The sequence below is a fragment of the Protopterus annectens genome, chromosome 5.part0, assembly GCF_019279795.1.
Source record: "Protopterus annectens isolate FY-2018-M chromosome 5.part0, PAN1.0, whole genome shotgun sequence".
NCBI lineage: Eukaryota > Metazoa > Chordata > Ceratodontiformes > Protopteridae > Protopterus > Protopterus annectens.
This window is the reverse complement of record NC_056735.1, coordinates 527,336,685-527,354,713: the sequence shown is the minus strand read 5'-3', so window position 1 is coordinate 527,354,713 and position 18,029 is coordinate 527,336,685. Positions and strand designations below refer to the sequence as shown.

At 42.0% G+C, this 18,029-nt stretch overlaps 1 protein-coding gene across 1 annotated transcript in view; it reads left to right on the top strand.

Moving 5' to 3' along the window:
* The window catches only part of GBE1 (1,4-alpha-glucan branching enzyme 1), a 1,706,938-nt gene that overhangs the window by 783,142 nt on the left and 905,767 nt on the right, over positions 1-18,029 (top strand). The window contains exon 5 of the mRNA XM_044071842.1: positions 15,127-15,242. Coding sequence (XP_043927777.1) covers positions 15,127-15,242 — 116 coding nt within the window. The remainder of the gene's footprint in view (positions 1-15,126; positions 15,243-18,029) is intronic.

Here is an 18,029-nt window from a genome sequence, read left to right as displayed (position 1 = left end):
TTAATAGGTTCAGGCAAATGCTAGATCGGAAGTAGTTTACTTCATTTGGTCTTCAACCTGTGGGATACGGATCCATATCGGATCCAAGCCGGCAACTTTACTAGCATCTGCTCCACCTCCTCCCCTTACACATAATATACTTCCACTACCTTCAATCCCAAGATCTCGTGTGCCGCGAATAGCTTATGCATCGTGATCTCTTGAGCTCCAAATTTTCAAGTGGGTAAAAAACTTTTAAAATATCTTTTTTCTTTAAAAATTGTTAGGTAGTGATAGAATAGGTTCCCCTTTCTCCTCCCCTCACTAGGTGCATCGAGTTAGTGTTCTAGGATAGTTGGCTTACGTTGAATAGTTGTGTGGATTTTTTGCCCCTCCTCAGTGTTTGTGTGTGTGGTGAGTGGGTGTTCTGAGAGAGAGAAAATATTTTCTTTAAAAATATTCTTTCTTCTGATAGTATGTCTGGCAAGCCTATTTTCAAAAGATGTACTGAGTGTGGCCATAAATTATCCCCTGTGAAAGGCCGCACTCTGTGTTATGTGCTTGAGCGTGGCCCATCTGAGTGTAGACTGCTCTATATGTGTGGGGTTCAACCCTCATGCCATTAAAGGTAGGAAGGCCAAGTTGGTCCTGAAAGACCTTCTTCCCCTTCAGAGACCGTTGCCTCTGCTTCGGTCACAGCGGCTCCTGTGACAGCCTCTCCTTCTCTTCCCCTGGCTTCTCCTCCCTCCCAGGCTGGGACTCAACCTCCTGTACAATAGCCTGTGGAAGCGGAGTGAAAAAGGGGAAGAGAGAAGGAGAGAGAGTCGAAAGCGAGGGAAAAGCAAAAGAGGTCTGTGGGCCTCTCCTCCTGTAAAAACTCTGGATCCATGACTCCCCTTGGCTCCGATGTCCGAGGTTCTCTCCGGAGCCAGAGGAGACCTGTTCAGCTTCTAGGGCTTCTAGGGCCTCAGTGCCCTGACCCGCAAGGTCGGAGTCTTTGGCCTCATTGATGTCCACCGGATCTTTGTCTGAGGTTGATATGGATAAAATGATTAGGAGTTTCATCCCTCATCAGATCCAGATGGGGTCTTGTCAGCCCCCTCTCTGTCAGGAGGGGGAGCTAGCTTCCTTTATTCCAGCTGATATCTCCTTTTCCGAGCCATCCATCGGGTTCGGAGTATTCGGATCCGAGGATGGCTTTAGTCATAGGGTCGGCTCCGGTACCTGCTTCCTTGACGCCGACAGCTGCCTGGAGCATTTCGGGTCCGACCAGTTTGGATCTGAGCCGGAGCTTGGGTATCTGATCTGAGGGAGTGGAATTTTTTTCATTGGCTCTGCCTTTGTCAGACCAATTTCCCTCCCTCGGAGTTCCGTCCTCTTCGGGCCTGGCTCTGATTCTCTCGTCTGACCCGGGGAGACCGGCCTTCTTGGTTTCTCAGGAGGTTCGGTCTCCTTCGGCGTTCGTGGTAGAAAGGATTCTCTCTGCTGGATTGAGACTCCTGACTGCCCCCTCGGACTCCACCCAGACCCCCTCGACTCTTTCTATGGTCCCCATCCTTTTACCAGAGGGACAGGCCGTGCTCGAGGAGCCCCAGACGGTTTCCCCTGAGGAACAAGTGGCTTTCAAGTTCCCCCTGGAGAGCCCCACTGGAGAGGTGCATCTCAAGCATACGTACAAGAGGAAGCACTTGGACTCCCCCGAGTCCCTCACCGAGGATACAGACTCTGATGATGGAGAAGGTTCCCCTAGGTCACCTCCCAAGGATGTCTCCTTTGGAGATGACATGGAAATCCTGCACCAACTGGGAGGTTGGTCTGCCCCCAAACCTTCTGATGAGTCTGTGTTCTTGATGGCTTTTGGCACAGGCCGATCTACTTCCTGGGTGTCCCCTCCCGTGGATCCTTTGTTGGATCTGGTCACCTCGTGGGCAGAGAAGGAGCCGGATGCCATGGCATCAATTCCAAAAAGACTCTACAAAATCTTAAGTCTCCCCACACTTAGACCAGCATGGAACAAGGGCTCTCCCATAGACGTTGTGGTAGCAGCAGCCGCAAAGAAGTAACTTGCCCAGGAGCGTTCCTCGGTTCACCCTCCTGACCGAGAGTCATGGATGATGGAATGCCTAGGGAAGTGGGTTTATGCTTCAGCTACCTTTTCAATTAGGGTGCTGAACTACCTGCCCCATGTCACAGGACTCCAGTGCGACCTGGTAAAGGAGCTGGAGGAGTCTCCCCTGAAGTCCATGTCACAGGAGGACAGGGCCTCGTTCTCCACGAAGATGGCCACTTTAAAAAGCAGTCTCCAATACATCCTTGCAAGTCTTTTCACATGCTACGGAAGGAGCGGCTGGGTCCGGTGTGTCCATGAAGCGCAATGCCTGGCTCAGATTGTCAATTTTCAGAGCCCTTCAAGGCGTCCTTTGCGACTGCCCCTTATGACTGCTCTACTGTTTTTGGTAGACCGTCAGAGACATTAGTCCAGAGGAGGAGGACGGGAAGACACTGTCTGCCATCAGGATCCGCTTCTCGAACACCCAAAGTTTCTTTTTCCAGAACCAGAAAGGGCAAAAGAAGATGTGGTTCCGGAAGTCACAATATTCCCAGGACAATCGGGGCTCTTCTTCCCCTAAAGGCAGAGGGGACAGAATGGACGCCGGCCCAAAGGCAGAGAGGGTCTGAGGAATTTTGGGTCTTGAGAACCTTTCTCTGACAGACGCAGGCAGCAACCCTGAGGGGTGGCCCCCCTGCTCTACTCTGGAGGCAGTGGGGGAGCGATTATCCTTGCACCTAGCAGTATAGGAGTCCATAACATGAGACTGCTGGGTGCTTCAGATCATATCCAGAGGATACTCTAGCCCTTTTGTGGGTTCCCCCAAATCTCCCAGACCCTCCTGTATGTATCATCCATTCAAAGGGAGGCACCAGCGCAGGACATTTCCAAGCTGCTAGAAAAACGAGCCATCGAAACCGTCCCCCCAGATCAGTCCAGATTGGGCTTCAGGTTCTTTTTGGTGCCAAAGAAAACGGGGGATTTGAGGCCAATCCTGACCCTTTCTACCCTGAAACTGTCAGTTGCCAAAGAGTAGCTCCGGATGGTCACTTTACAGTCCATCATGCCATACCTGCAAGAAAGCGACTGGATGTGCTCGTTAAACCTCCAGGATGTTTACTATTACATAAAAATGCACAGAAGCTCCAGGATGTTCCTCTGGTTCCGGCTAGGAGTCTATCATTACCAATTTCGACCCCTACTCTTTGGTCTCACCACAGCCCCCAGGGTGTTTACCAAAGTGATGGTGGTGATAGCGGCTCACCTGAGGCTTCAGGGGATTCAGGTCTATTTGTGCATGGATGATTGGCTTCTCACTGCTCCCACCAGGCTTCTACTCTCCCAAACCAGGGATTATTTCCTCACTCTTGCCCTGCATTTGGGGATCACAGTCAACGCATCCAAATTTCTCCTAGATCCTGTAGCGGTGATAGACCACATTGGTGCCAGGATAGATACTCTTCAGTGCAAAATCTTCCTGACCTCGGAGAGAGTACAAAACCTGAGGATGCATGGTCTCCCTGATCTACCCCCACTCATCTCCCAATGGCAGAATCGGTGTTGAGGGCCTTAGGCTCGATGGCGGTGACCATAACTCTTCTCCCATGTGCCCGATTTACACATGAAAATTCTACAGTGAACTCTAGCTGTACAATGGTCCCAGTTGGAACTGCCATTGGAGTATCCAGTTCAACTCAGTCGAGTCTGCTGGTCATCCCTCATATGGTGGATGTGTTCTCTGGACATTTTGGAGGGACAACCCTTTGTTCCAGCCCCCGCCCAAGCCGCAGTGACCACGGACGCCTCCCAACTCTGGTAGGGGGGCATGGTTTGTGCAGGAAAGTCCAAGGCCTGGGTCTCCTACAGAGACCAGCTTGCACATAAATGTCCTAGAGATGAGGGTGGTCCTTCTAGCTTTGCATGCCTTCACGCTTTTCTCCCCCTGGGAACGATTGCAATTTGGTCAGACAACATGTCAGTGGTCTGGTATATCAACAAACGGGGAGGGATAAGATCTTTACCCCTTTGTCGCAGGGCCATGAGAGTGTGGGAATGGGCGATCTCCACCAGTCGCTTTCTCATCGCAATGCATATTCCAGGATGATCCAACATCCTACCGGACAGGCTAAGTCGGACCATTCTGATGCCTTACGAATGGTCTCTGAATCTTTTAGTAGCGCAACAGATCTTCCATGAGTGGGGTCAACCTTGCTGCGATCTATTCGCATCTCCTTCCAACACTAAGTGCAGCTAGTTTTTTGCTTTGAACCCCCTGCCAGAGGATACCCCCAGAGACACACTAGTTCATGCTTGGCCTCCCGGTCTTCTGTATGCTTACCCGCCAGTACCTCTTATTCTGAGGTTTCTACAGAAAGCTTGTCGACTGGGGAGCAAAGTGATCCTCATTGCCCATTTTGGCCTTGCCTAGGTATGGTTTCCCTTCCTTTGGTCTCACCTTCTGGCTCCGCCTTGGATCCTGGATCCCATTCAGGATCTAATTTCACACCCTTCGGGGGTGCCTTATCTGAATCTGGACAGTTTGAAGCTCTCAGCTTGGCTGCTCCAGTTCCCGTGATTGCTAGGACTCCTGGACTATCCTCCCCAGTTAGATTTATTTTGGTAGCTGCTCATAATTCTTCGACCAGGAAGGTTTATCACAGCAAGTGGAAACGGTTTTCCTTTCGGGGCTCTCAAAGGAGTTTAGACCCTTTGACGTCTCCTATTTCCGCCATTCTTGATTTTCTAGCTGATATTTTTCAAAACAGTTAAGGTTCAGTTGGTTGCCATTTCTCATTTTCATGCGGGCAAGAATTCTGCCTTTTTAGCCTCTTCCAGACTGTGTAAAGCCTTTTTTTAAGGCACCTTTTTGTTATGCTTCCCGGTCAGATCCTGTTCCCCCATGGGACCTTACTATGGTTCTTCAAGCTTTGGTCATTCAGCCTTTCGAGCCTGCTGTAACAGCAGATCTGAAATATTTATCTTGGAAAACATCTTTTCTGGTGGCTATTACCTCTGCCAAAAGGGTTTCAGAATTACAGGCCTTGTCCATCAAAGTTCTTTGCATGATTTTTCACAAAGATAGGGTTTCCCTTCGAACCAGTCTATCCTTTCTTCCTAAGGTGGCATCATCAGTCAATATCAATCAGACCATCAATTTGCATGTATTTTTTCCTAATTTTTCTAACAAGATGGGAATACAAACTCCACCTGTTAGATGTTCATAGACAGTTACGATTCTATTTACACAGGACAAAAAATTTCCTTAAATCTGATCAGTTGTTTGTATCTTTCTATAAACCTTTTTTGGGGAATCTATCTCCAAGGTCACTATTGCTAGATGGATTTCTTCATGCATTCTTCAGGTCTATAAGGACAGAGGCATATCTCTTCCAGGTCAGGTAAAAGCTCATTCCATTAGGTCCATGGCTATGTCTGCGGCCTTTTTGTCTAGTGCCTTTGGATATTTTCTGCAGCCACTTGGTCCTCATCTCATACATTTATTTCCCATAACAAATTGGATTTGACTTCCAGAAGGAGAGCATCCTTTGGTTCTGGGGTGCTCTGGAATATCCTTCCATGAGGGCCTTCCAGGAGTTTAGTAGCTGGGGACTCTGTCCCACAGGTTGAAGACCAAATGAAGTAAACAAATTCAGATAAAGAAGTTATGTACTCACCATAACGTTCCATCTGAGTAGTTCTGCTTCATTTGTCCTCAACCATCCCTCCCTCCTTCCCCCGGCCCTTGGCATATGAACAGCCTACGGGCTGCACTTATAGGTCACAGGTAGTTTTTCAGGTTGGGTTGTCAGTATAAGGTTCAGCAAACTCTATCTGGAGATGGAAGGTAGTGGAGGTGTATTATGGGTAAGGGGAGGAGCTCTGAGCAGATGGTAGTAAAGTTGCCGGCTTTGATCCGATATGGATCCGTATCCCACAGGTTGAAGAAAAATGAAGTAGAACTACTCCGATGGAACGTTATGGTGAGTACATAACTTCATTTTTTCCCTGACCATTCCTTCCTTCCTTTTTGTATGCACTAGATCTTATCCTGTGTACATGTGTGCAATTAGCTTATAATAATTAATGTTGATACCAGTCTTGTGGTCCATAAGTGCTATAATAAAAATTAAAGAATGGGATGCATTTGAAAACTTAATCTGTTATACAGTGCTACTGTAATGTATTTATTTTTAAATGAACGGAATTCATTACTTGTATTACTACAAAGAAATAATTTTTGCTGCTTTCCTTGTCAGAAGTTATGATTGACTACCAAGCCTGACACAGACTGCTGTGTATTTCATTAGCCCATTTTCTACTCATTCTTCATATAGTCCAGTATTGCATGTAATTTCTAGATGCATTTTTCTAGGATCAGTATAGTAGTTGGCTATTAAAGGTTTTACATTTCAGTAAATAAAATTTAGCGTTTAGCAATTAATCAAATGACTCGCATATTGAAATAAAACCCAAACTCATGCCAAAAGGGATGAAGGCACCTATTTAATATTTATGGAGTGCTTTTCATATGGATTTTCTTCCATTTTGAAGAAAATGGAGGAACGATTTATCTTCTGATGCAAGTTTATAGCAGCCTTTTGACATCCAGTGATTTTTTTAATTAAAAAAAAAAGATTTTCACTTGTGGTTGCGTTTGACTTTTGAAATTGGGTGATTTCAGACTGCTTCATCTTTTTCGTATAGAACTGTTAAGATTAATGCAAACTGTCTTCTGGAAAAGTAAACTCAGTTCTGTATACTTAAGAATGTACTGATAGGATGCATTCTCAGCTCTTAAACTTTTATTTAAGACAGTATGTCATCTGTTTTGACTACGAGTTTAATAAAACTTTTGCAGTCCTAGGGGGTTATTTATAAAAGAATAGCTCTCTGCTAAGTGCCCCTTAAGATCAGCTAAAGTACAACATGTAAAATATGGTTTACTCTTTTGCCAACTCAGACTGGCAGCATGTACTGCAGAGAATTTAATGGGCTTGTGCCATACAGCAGCCTGTTATATTCAGGATGGAATATCCTAGAAACCATTTCCACCTGCACTGCTTTTGCTATAACAGCATGTGTCACTATTGGTGCTTTAACATTCACAGGGCCATATTTGCTTCATCAAGGAACATAGCAGGTATTCAAACAGCTGAATGAAGCCAGAGGCGGCACTGCTAGAGGGGAGTCCTCTTTCCTCAAGATGCTGTGAGTTCACTTTAAGAGGTATGAAGGAAACAAAGCCTCCCAGCACAGACCATTTTGCTCCTGAGGGTGAAAAAAGTTATCTTAAAAAAATTCGCGAGGCACTTTGTAAATTGTTTAAGCAATTGCATAATGACTGCTTGCAAGCTGTCGATTCTTTTTTTTAAATGGTTCACTGCAATTCCAAAGTTTCAGCTCTGAGTTGCTCTACTTCTGAGATCCCCACCATTACAAAGGCAACAGCAGAAGAAAGGCAGAGTAAATACGGCAGAAATGGTACCTAATTTTCAAAATTACGGTTGAAGAGACTAACATGTTTATGGCCTTTGTATAAAGAATGGTAAAGGGGGAGTGATACTACAAAGAAGTTAAGGCAGGAAGACATCTTTCAGAAATGAGTTGGGGTATAGTTTTAAGGTAGAGGATGAATAATTAGCTGACATGAGGAATTGTTTTCAGAGGGCTGTGTTGTACCCAGTGGTCTTCCCAAGAGTGATACAGACTTCCACTCTGTGAAAGATACTCAAGTGAATTGAGTCATAGAATGAAGAGTTTGGATGTAGGTTAAAAAATTAAGTAGGAAAGTAAATAAGCAGAAAAAGCAGTGTGTTGGTCAACATAATATGTGTTTTTCAGTTTTTATAGTCTAACATTTCATTTGCCTTAAATTTCATAAGTTGCTCTATGAGGAAAAAACATGTTTATAGACTGATTTGTTCTTTTTAAATGTAGTGCTCATTTCTAAGACTAACTTTGCATTAACGTTTGTTTTCCTTGATATTTTGGTGGTGAGGTTTTAGCAAGGGGAGTTGCTGATGGAATAAGGAGACCTGTGGTGCTTGTGTGCAGTACATTGAAGAACATAAAATGTTTATGGCCAGAAAAGTGAAGGCTTACCTGTGGAATGTGCTTTTCTGCTTACACAAACTGCTCATGTCCAGGCTGTACTGCTGTAGTTTTTCCATACTCTGTCTGCTTTTGAATATGTAGAAGGTATTCGCTTATTTTAGCCAAATGATATGAAGTGCTGGATATTTTAAATTTGCCTTTCGGGGGGGGGGGGCACATTTGAATGGCAAGTGCTTACAGTTAATGTGTAGAATTAATAAATATTTCTGGAGCAGACTGGGATGGTTACCCTCTGTATCAGGTAGAACATGGGTACATCTTCCAACTGCTCGCCTGCAGTACGTCATGCCTTCCTACCATTAAGATGTAACTTGTTTACATATGTTCGTTTTCAGACTGTGAAAGAGTTGTGCCCTTTATCACAGTGCAATAAAGGTAAACATTTGTACTCGTGTTTCTGAAAAAAAAATGTAAAAACTTTTCTATTTTGTACTTAAGACTACAAATAAATCGGACTTGCAAGGGTACTCGCACAAACACTCTACAGTATCCAGTTTTAAAAAAATAAAAAATACTTATTCTGTTAGTCTGCAGTCGCTCTTACCCAGGAAGGTTTTGCTCCAGTGACAAGGTCATGGGGACCGTAATGCTCACAACAAAGTAAGTACAAAAAACAATAAATACAGTGGCTTGCACTAAGTGAATGTTTAGTTTGCAGCTGTCTGTCCTGCTGGTAAGGAGACTGGAATTCATCTCGACTCATCCCTACTCCTGTTAAGTTTTCAAAGTTGGGGGTGTTATAGGTGTCATCAAACCCCATTACTAACAGAGTCAAGGTACATATTGAATTGATTGCTTGATGTGCTGGGGTGCTCACTACTCTCCATTTGTGCACCCTCAAACTACCTGCAGCTACTGGAAGGAAGGATGGTCAGGATGGTCAAATCACTGAGGCACCAACTGCTTTTACAAGCTGGAGAGGGAACACGGCTTGTGTAGGACATATTTACAGATGTCATTCAGCCAGTGAGGACCAGTAAAAGGTTTGTGATTAGGCATACCAGTTAGTAGCCAGACCTCTGAGTTTTGAACTAGCTGCAGTAGATAAAATTCAGTTTGGGATCCCTGGCTTCTGATGGCACTAGGTGATTGATCTTAAGGCAAAAGCATGGAGGGTTTATGGTGTTTGATACTTAGTCCATGTGCATAGTCATTCATTAAAGATAACTCCATTGTGATGCAGTTTTAGGCACAAAGTCAAGCCTATAGCCCCCCCCCCCCCCGCAAGATACTTTGGAAGTTAAATTGAGGAGGATGAGTGTAGAACGCGCTGTCATAGCAACTGTTTCAGCTGAGTTTTAACTGAGTACTAAACATCCATTGATAGATACAGTCCAGATGTACTGCTGGAAAGTACAGAGCTGATATAGAATTTTAAATGAAGCGGAGGTAAGGTTGTTTATTAGCACAGCGGTCATAATATCTTTAAAATGATTACTTTGAACAAAAAATGCATAGTGAAAAGAGAACATCCCAAAATCGACCCCTGTGATACTCCATAATTCAGGGAATAGGGCTAAAGAAAAATCTGTCACTGAAGTAATTTTCTGCAGGCACCCTGAGACAAACCACTTCAGGACAGCTGAGAGACCAACAGTGATTGTTGTTCCAGTAGAATCCCATTATGAATGGGGTTAGACATTGCCATGGTATCATGGTGAGCAAACAGAGTAAACATGTATGTTCTGAGCCGCCAGTAGATCACTAAAGACTTTAGTGAGGGCAGTCTTAGTACTTTAGTATGAAGATCAGAAGGAAATAGATTGTGTGAATCTCCTTCCTTATGACAGATAAGAATCAAATTGCATATACAAGACCTTACTGATGAAAGGTAGATTTGAAAATAGGATTGTAATTGTCTAAGCTGTTCTGGTCCAGTAAAGGTGACTTGAGAGATTTTAAGAGATGGAAAAGCAATTGATTTGAGAAGTGTCTTTCATGGTCTTAAAATGAACCTGACTCCTTCTCTGTTCAGTAAACAAATACAAGTACATGGGCTTTAAGTAAACAGATGAAATTAACTAGTTAAAATAACTTTATTTTTGTTAGGGGCTTTAATTGGAATAGGCCTCATCAGGCTTGCTTAAACACGAACTGACTTGTGTGGTTTGACATAACTGATCTGTTTTCCTATTAAATTATTTCCTTTAGTAACTTTTATCAAAAAGGAGTGAAAGGAAAAAAAAACAACTCTAGGCCTTCCTAGTGCTACATGTGATGCTTTTTAAAAGAATCCTTAAGATTACATTCAAAAGTTATGTAGCTAGAGACAAGAGGTTGTATTGCTTCCTCAAAAGAGATCTTCCTGTTATTAGATCAGGAAGTGGCTAACTGGGATCTAAAACTTTGAAGTTGCCTTCCTACCTTTTACCATTGCATGACTGGTTGTTTGGGAGCCAGTATTCCCATTATGTAACGGAAAAAAGGAATATAATTGTCTCTCTCCAGCAAATGAGCTGAAAGCCAGGGTAAGGCGAGTAAACTTGTAACAAATAGGGCTGGTCTGTGGCCTTCTCAAAAGTGCAACTGAAGACCTGAGATCAGCAGTAGCTGCACACCTGCATAATAGTTATGACAAATTGCAAGCAAAAATAGATAATAGCTCTGAATCAATTAAGTCAGCCTAGAATTTGGTAGGAAATTAAATACCTGTTTGGCTATGTTTTACTGTCTGTTACCTCTTTCTAGTCCTTGGGAGGGTGGCCTAATGGTTAAGGTGTTTGCCTTACAAACACAAGGTACAGAGTTTGAATCTCACAGGGGGATAATTGGCTAGGTTTAAAAAGACTCACAAAGACAGTTAGCCTAGTACTAATCTATGAACCTATCTATGAACCTATAAAATGTGCATGTGTACATTACTGGGAGGGTGGCTTAATGGTTAAGGTGTTTGCCTTAGAAACAGAAGGTACAGGGTTTGAATCTCACAGGGGATAATTGGCTAGGCTTAAAATGGCTTGCAAGGGTAATTAGCCTAGTATGAATCTATGAATCTTAAATGTGAGGGGGAATCTTGCCCAATTCAAGGTTGACCTTCATAGCTGTGCTGGCAACTAAATATATGTCTGTAACTGGCTTCTGTTGTAATGCATTTGATCCCACAGGTTTTGCTGACTCGGGCCTCTGTTAATGAGGCTGCCATGAAACCTTCTACTCAGTAAGCCTATGCCACTAAACAGTTAACTTCGTGGTTGACCGGCCAGCTTGTTCGCAGTTTTAGCACACTAGCTCAGGGGCATCGAGGTTTGTTTCATAACTGTTTTTGTTGGCGGGGGGTTTACCTCTGTGCATTGGATTTTAGACATTTATTTCCATGACCGTCACTCCAAAAGGAGGGCTAAATTTGGGAAAACAGGGATGCAGGATGTTATTCTTACATGCATGGCTGTATGCTCCATTAACTTCTTTTACCCGGCTGGTACATCTTTAATGTTTTAGGATTCACCCCAACCAAGGTTCCAGCACGGGGAGTTTTTGGTATAGGCGTGACAGATATTTTCTTACTGTATCATTTGATTTATTAGAGGACCCTCCTTGATGGATCTGGATTACCCTCTCTTGTGGATCTGGCAGTCTTCTACCAGCCTCCATTATTTGATATGCTTGTAACTTGTTTACTTGCACTTTACCTGGGATGTAGGTGTCATATCCTCTTTGGCTTTTCTTAATCTTTAAGAAGGTGCTCACTAGTGGCAGGGTAGAACTGGAAGACTTTCATCGCTGCATGTATTGGAATATATGCTCAAATATCCCAAAATGCTACATAATTGATGGAAATGATGAATGCAACCACAGATCCATCAAGGAGTGTCCTGTTAGATCACTTGAAATTGTAAGACTACATCTGTTGCTTACTGTGACATATAGGTACTGTAACTGATGGCCTTTTCATTCTGTGTGACTGTCAAGAACTCTGATTTCATTGTCTGATAGTTATATTCAGTATACATTACTTAACTCTCTATAAGATTTAAAAGGTAACAGTTTGAAATATTGGGAGTTGGAATGCCATAATGTGGAGACCAAATGATGGAAAATCTGGACATTGTTCTTTAAGTACAAGATTGCCTTTCACTGCATTATGGTGATCTCAGAGTTGGTATATTTGAGTTTGGGGGGCTTGTGCCCCCTGGGTAAAAAAAAAGTCTAAAGAAGATTGATCTTTAGTATTTGCTTGTGTGTGTGTGTGTGTGTGTTGGGACTTCCCATTGCACATCCTAAGCATTTCACTAGGGAGCCAGTTTAAGGTATATTGTGGAATGACCATGCTCTTTTTAAGCACTTAGACACATTGCTAGTGTTGAATGAAGTGACAACATTTTTTGTCTCAATTAACGTATGACTGAAATTTGTAAATGGTACAGCTATGGAGTTTGATTTATTTTCAGGAGTTTAATTTCTCTGTCTTCAAGGAAAGAGAGCTTTCTGGACAACAGCTTAAAATCAGTAAATTATTGATGTCTCCAAAAGATACAAATCCGTGGATGTTGAGGGAGAAAATATGATCTGCACAGATTAACTTATCTTCCTCCTTGCTTCCAATGTTGATAGTAGGGTTTGCGTTTTCCCTATTCTTATAGTTTTGTTGGCCGATGGCTTTGGCCTCATCCAAAAACTGGTTGCAGCCATATAATAAGGGGTGATCATCTTCTATTCCAGAATCTGTAATCATGGGATCCCATGTAATCCATGAGATATTACCAATTCTAGGAAATCTACACTTCTAACACCCCAAAAATGGGCATTTACCTCTTAAGTTATTTTTGTGCCATCTGCCTGTATAATGTCTGGTCCTTTGTTGCCCCCCACTATGTCTTTGAAGTGGAACAGGAAAAAAAATCAGTGGTCTCTAGAGGTAGAATGGGTATACATTCAAGACTTGATCTTTGTATTTGTGGAGAGAAGGTCTCTTCAGTTTGTAAAATTTCTTTGGGTAATATGGTCCCTGTAGATTTAGCTGGGGTGGCTTGGAAGGAGCAGCAATTTTGCTGTTCCTAGATGGAGGGAGAAGGTTATAGCCATTGCTGGAGACTGTGGGCTTCAGCCATCTTTAACGGTGGGAAAACACTGTAGCAGTTTGCCTGCATATGTCGATCCACATTGTAATTTTTCATTAGGAGTGAGTTAGGTTAAAAAAGGTAGGGCATAAAATAACACATTGAAACAGTCTGATGGGTTCATTTTGGCCTGTCATTTGCCAAATCGACATTGTGGCTTTGGCCAGCCAGCTTGTTTTTTTTTTCTTTTTTTTTGGGGGGGGGGGTGCAGTGGATCCAGTACACTGAATCAATACACTGACTGCTTGATACTCAGGGACTAGGCAAGCCAAATAAACATGCTCTTTAGAATGAGTCTTTATAATTTTTATTAATGTGAGATGGTTTGGTTTGTCTCCAGAGATCCGTACTGCATGCAGTATTGTACTTCAGGTGGTGACAATATCGAAAGGAGTCGTATTGGCTATTTTATAACATATCTGCTTCTAATGCAGTTATTAAATACTGCCTATTTGGGTCTACCTCAGACCATCAAAACCCCAGATCATTGAAGACCACATCAGCCAGACAAACATAACAAAAACCTATTTCAGCGAAAGACCGAATCAATAAAGATCTTCCCAGGGTAAGTAATCACTCATCCAAAAAGTCACAAAACCTAAACCACACCATCGGTGACCACCCCCAACTAAATACACCAACTCTGAGATCGGACTACATTTGGGAAGAGGGCAACATTAACCTTGTCGGCAAACCGGTTACTTGCCCTGCGACAATCTTTGTTGCACTGGTCTTTCGCTGAAATGGGTTTTCGTTATTTTCCTCAGTGATCTGGTCTTTGATCTGAGGTTTTGAGGATTTGAAGGGGATGTTCCTATTTGTATGCTAAAGGATAGCTAACTGCTGAAGAATCTACCTATGACCAACATCTGCCTGTAGCAGACAATTCTAGAACAAGGATATGAATCCCTCGACAGTGGAATCTTATGATTGTGGATTTGTTAATACTAGCAACAGCAGTGTAGCTAGTGATACCCATTTGTGTAAAGCAGTCATGCAATGCTTCTTGACTTGTAATCTCGGATATGAAATGTGGTTGGTGGCAAAAGACTGTGTTTTGAAGGCTAGCCTGAGTTGGGACAGTTTTAGGTTGCAACTGGGATGCTAACCAACATTGTTATAGTTTGCCTTCAGTGTGTATAAGAGATGGCTGATAATGTTTTTAGATTTGACTTTTTGACAAGTTTTGGGAGCACCATAATTTTTGATTCCCATAGAGAAGGAGGTAAGGTGCTTTTTGGAAAAATTTCCTTAGGGAAAAAACTTTAATGGTCCTTTTATACTCTTGAAGAGCTTTACATTCATTTTCAAATACAGCAATGAAGACCCAGTGCTTTCCCAGAAGAGACCAATCTAATGTCTTTACAGTTACGAAGAGGGGCGGTTTCAAGATTTGAATGTCCATTTTGTCCGTAGTGGCTGGCAGCAAGTTTGGTAGGAGCTCCATAATTTTCTGGAACTGTTTGTGGAGCTTGGGGGCATCCTTAGGTATCGGCCATCTGCATCTATTTGGGGAGGGAGTTTATGCCCTACCCCTTCCCCACCCCTTGCAATGCACATGGATACATTCAAGGGGCAGATGTGCAGTGAGGATTTTGCCCCGCTTCATCAGCAGCTCGGCTTTGTTCACCCCCACCATCTTCCTTGGACCACTCCTACTATCAAGTGATGTCCCCAGCCCCCACCAGGGACCATCGCAGGAGATCCCAGAATTTGTCTGATCTGGGGGTGAGGGGTATGAACTTTTAACTTTCTAAGACTTTGCTTTTGCTTTTTGTGGCTGTGGAAATGGTATGTCAGCAGTGCCACTTGTAGTATGCTCAATTACTTTTGACAAATGTTAATGTGTTACACTGCAAGCAAAATGTTATCTGTTATAAAACACTTAAGATGTAGAAGTACAGTAAATTATGTTCTGTGTTTTAGCTGGGAAGTACTGCGATTTCTCCTCTCAAACCTAAGGATGTGGTTGGAAGAATACAGATTTGATGGGTTTCGTTTTGATGGTGTAACTTCCATGTTGTATCACCATCATGGAATGGGTGAGTATTGTTTTCATAAAGGTGTATGATGTGTTTTTGCAGTTCATACATTTTTGTTCACCACGTCATGCTTGGATGAGCATCCATCAAGGTAAAGTGCATGTCTCAAGAAATTTGGAATAGGAAAGAAAATTGCACAAATGAAGCACAACAGCTACTACCTTGGCTGTGTTTCAGTATGGTTTACATTTGTTTTTGTTTTTATTGTACTTGGGAAAGAAAATTAGTTTTTTGGATTCAGTTATGATTTGAAAGGGTATTGCATTTGTTTAGTGGAAACGGATCTTAGCATAAAACCCACAACTTCATTATATGCCTATTGTGAAACATGTTAATGTGCTAAGGAGGCGTAATTATAATGCCAGTGTTATAATTATGTGCAAAGGTACATGGACAGTTGCTACATTTCGACAGCTGACCTTTTGTCTGGTACGAAGTTAATGGTATAAGCTGAAGGTTTACTTCATGGATCTAGGTTTGATAGTGTTTCTTTGGATGGGTGTAGCCAGATATATTCTATGGTGTGCCCATTTTTAAAAGTTGATGTTATGCAGTGAGATGTGATAGAATTTTAAAGCACTGCATTTATCTTGGTTTATGGTTAAATGGCCTTCTTTGGGGTGTTGCTGAAGTGGCTATGATGGGGGGGGGGCTATATTCTATAAGCCTATAATTTCTTCCAGATGTTCTGGCTATACTGTTGTACAAGTCCATGCTGTGTCTCAAGAAGTCAAGTATGCAATGTAAACTTGTTTGGTCACACCTAGATGTGCATAGTGGTTATAAACATAAATGTACTACTCCCTAACCATTCCCTATCATTGATGCACATTGAATGTATTTGTCTAGGATGGTCAGACTATATTGTATTTTTTTAATCTTGGAGTTTATTATACTGTGCATGACAGTTTTTTGCTTAGATATACTATGTTTTCTAGTAATGTCCCATTGCTCAAGTCCTTTTGTAAAAAGTCTGTAGAAAAGCATAACAGTAAACGCTTGCTGTAAATAAGTGATTACAGACTTGTTCACACTGTGGCATATCTGGCAATGTTGATTTTTGGAACAGCATAACTTTTAAGACATAACTAAAACTGTGTAGGATTGCCACTCTTGTTAAGAGAGAAACTACAATTCATGTAATGGAACTTTTATTTATTTATTTTTTTAAACTTGCTGCAGAGTTTGTAAGTGGTATTGAAGACAATGGGGTTTCTGACAGAGTCAGGTGTAATGTATTCGTTAACAGACGTGTAGCCTGCTGGATGTGATCATGTTGAAGGGAAGGAATGAGGGTCAGCTTTCAGAATGCAGAGGCTGGGTTCCAGAGACTTTGCTTCAGTAATCACTTCAGATATAGAATGCCCTTGAGCCAAGGTGCTTGTTATGTCAGTCGCTGCTGCAACAGACACTGTGTTGAATAACAAAAGCCTTACTGTACTAAGTTCATGCATTCTAATGTTAAGAACAGAGTGGACATGGAATGGTCTTGGTGCTTATATTATAGAGACCTTTTTCATGTGACTGCATGTTTCCTTTGTGGTATTTTGCTGCAGCCAGTAGGACATTTGTAACACTGGAGGAATTTATCTGCTTAATGTCTTTTGTATTCACTTTCTACTTCAGTCTAAGAATTCTAACCATAGGCACAGAACAATGATAAGTTACAGTAATGTTGCAGCTGTGTAACCGCCTCAGGATTACAAACATGCACTGCAACTCTGCCTTTAAGCCATCTAAATTGATTGCCCTCCCATTTTAGGATGCAAATGTTAAAGAAATATGTAAATGGCAGTAGCCATGAGATTGCCAAGTACATTTAGTGTGTACAGAATCTGCTGCAATGGCTTGAAATAAGACTTCAACTGGTTAATCAATTGAGTGTAGAATGTTTGAACACATTTAGTTGTGTAAAATGTGTATATATTGTGGGTCTGTGCTCTTAAAAGGAAATCTTTCAGTGCTTACTCTGCAGTGCAGTCCATCTCGATTGAGGCTGTAGCGGCACTGTTAAGGACATGATTCAGAGTGCTGCTCACTAGTCTTGATCCAGACCTCTGCTTAGCAGAAGCATTCACACTTGCTGGCATCCCTAGATGCTAATTCTACATTAAAATAAAACTGAACCCTTCCTGTATTAAATTCCTTTGATTTCTGTGTATATTATTCATTTTCGTTAAAATACAGTTGATTTAACTTTAAACATTCCAGTGTTGCTCATCACATTGTATGCCTGTTTTTTTTTTTGTAAACCCCCTCAACATACATACACACGCACACACTCTGCTGCCTTATTTTTAAAGCTGCATAATATTTTAGTGAATAAGGAGCTGGAAATGAAATTGAGTACTTAACATGCACCAGGTAAAGTTCTCTCTTACAATCTGAAACAGTTGACATTTGCATAAACATTCTATATCTGCAGGGCATATCCCATCAGGCAATATAACTTTTATATTTTTCTTCTGTTTGACATTCTTGCAACATTTGTAGAATTCTAATGCTTTATATCAGTAACATCTGGATAAGGTGTACACCTCTCAATATCTTAATGCAAGAAATCTGAACAAAGCCAAAAATGGGAGATAAAGGCACAAAAACAGGGGCAGATTTTTAAATATTCCTTATATAAACATAGAAAATTGATTGAATAACAGCATTCATGCTATGTATTTTCTGAAGGATATGAATCTCAAATTTATTACATTTAGTGATTTCAGTCATCATTGATTTGACAATCACTAATTTTATGAGGAACAAATGAAATATACGAGACAAATCTGGACA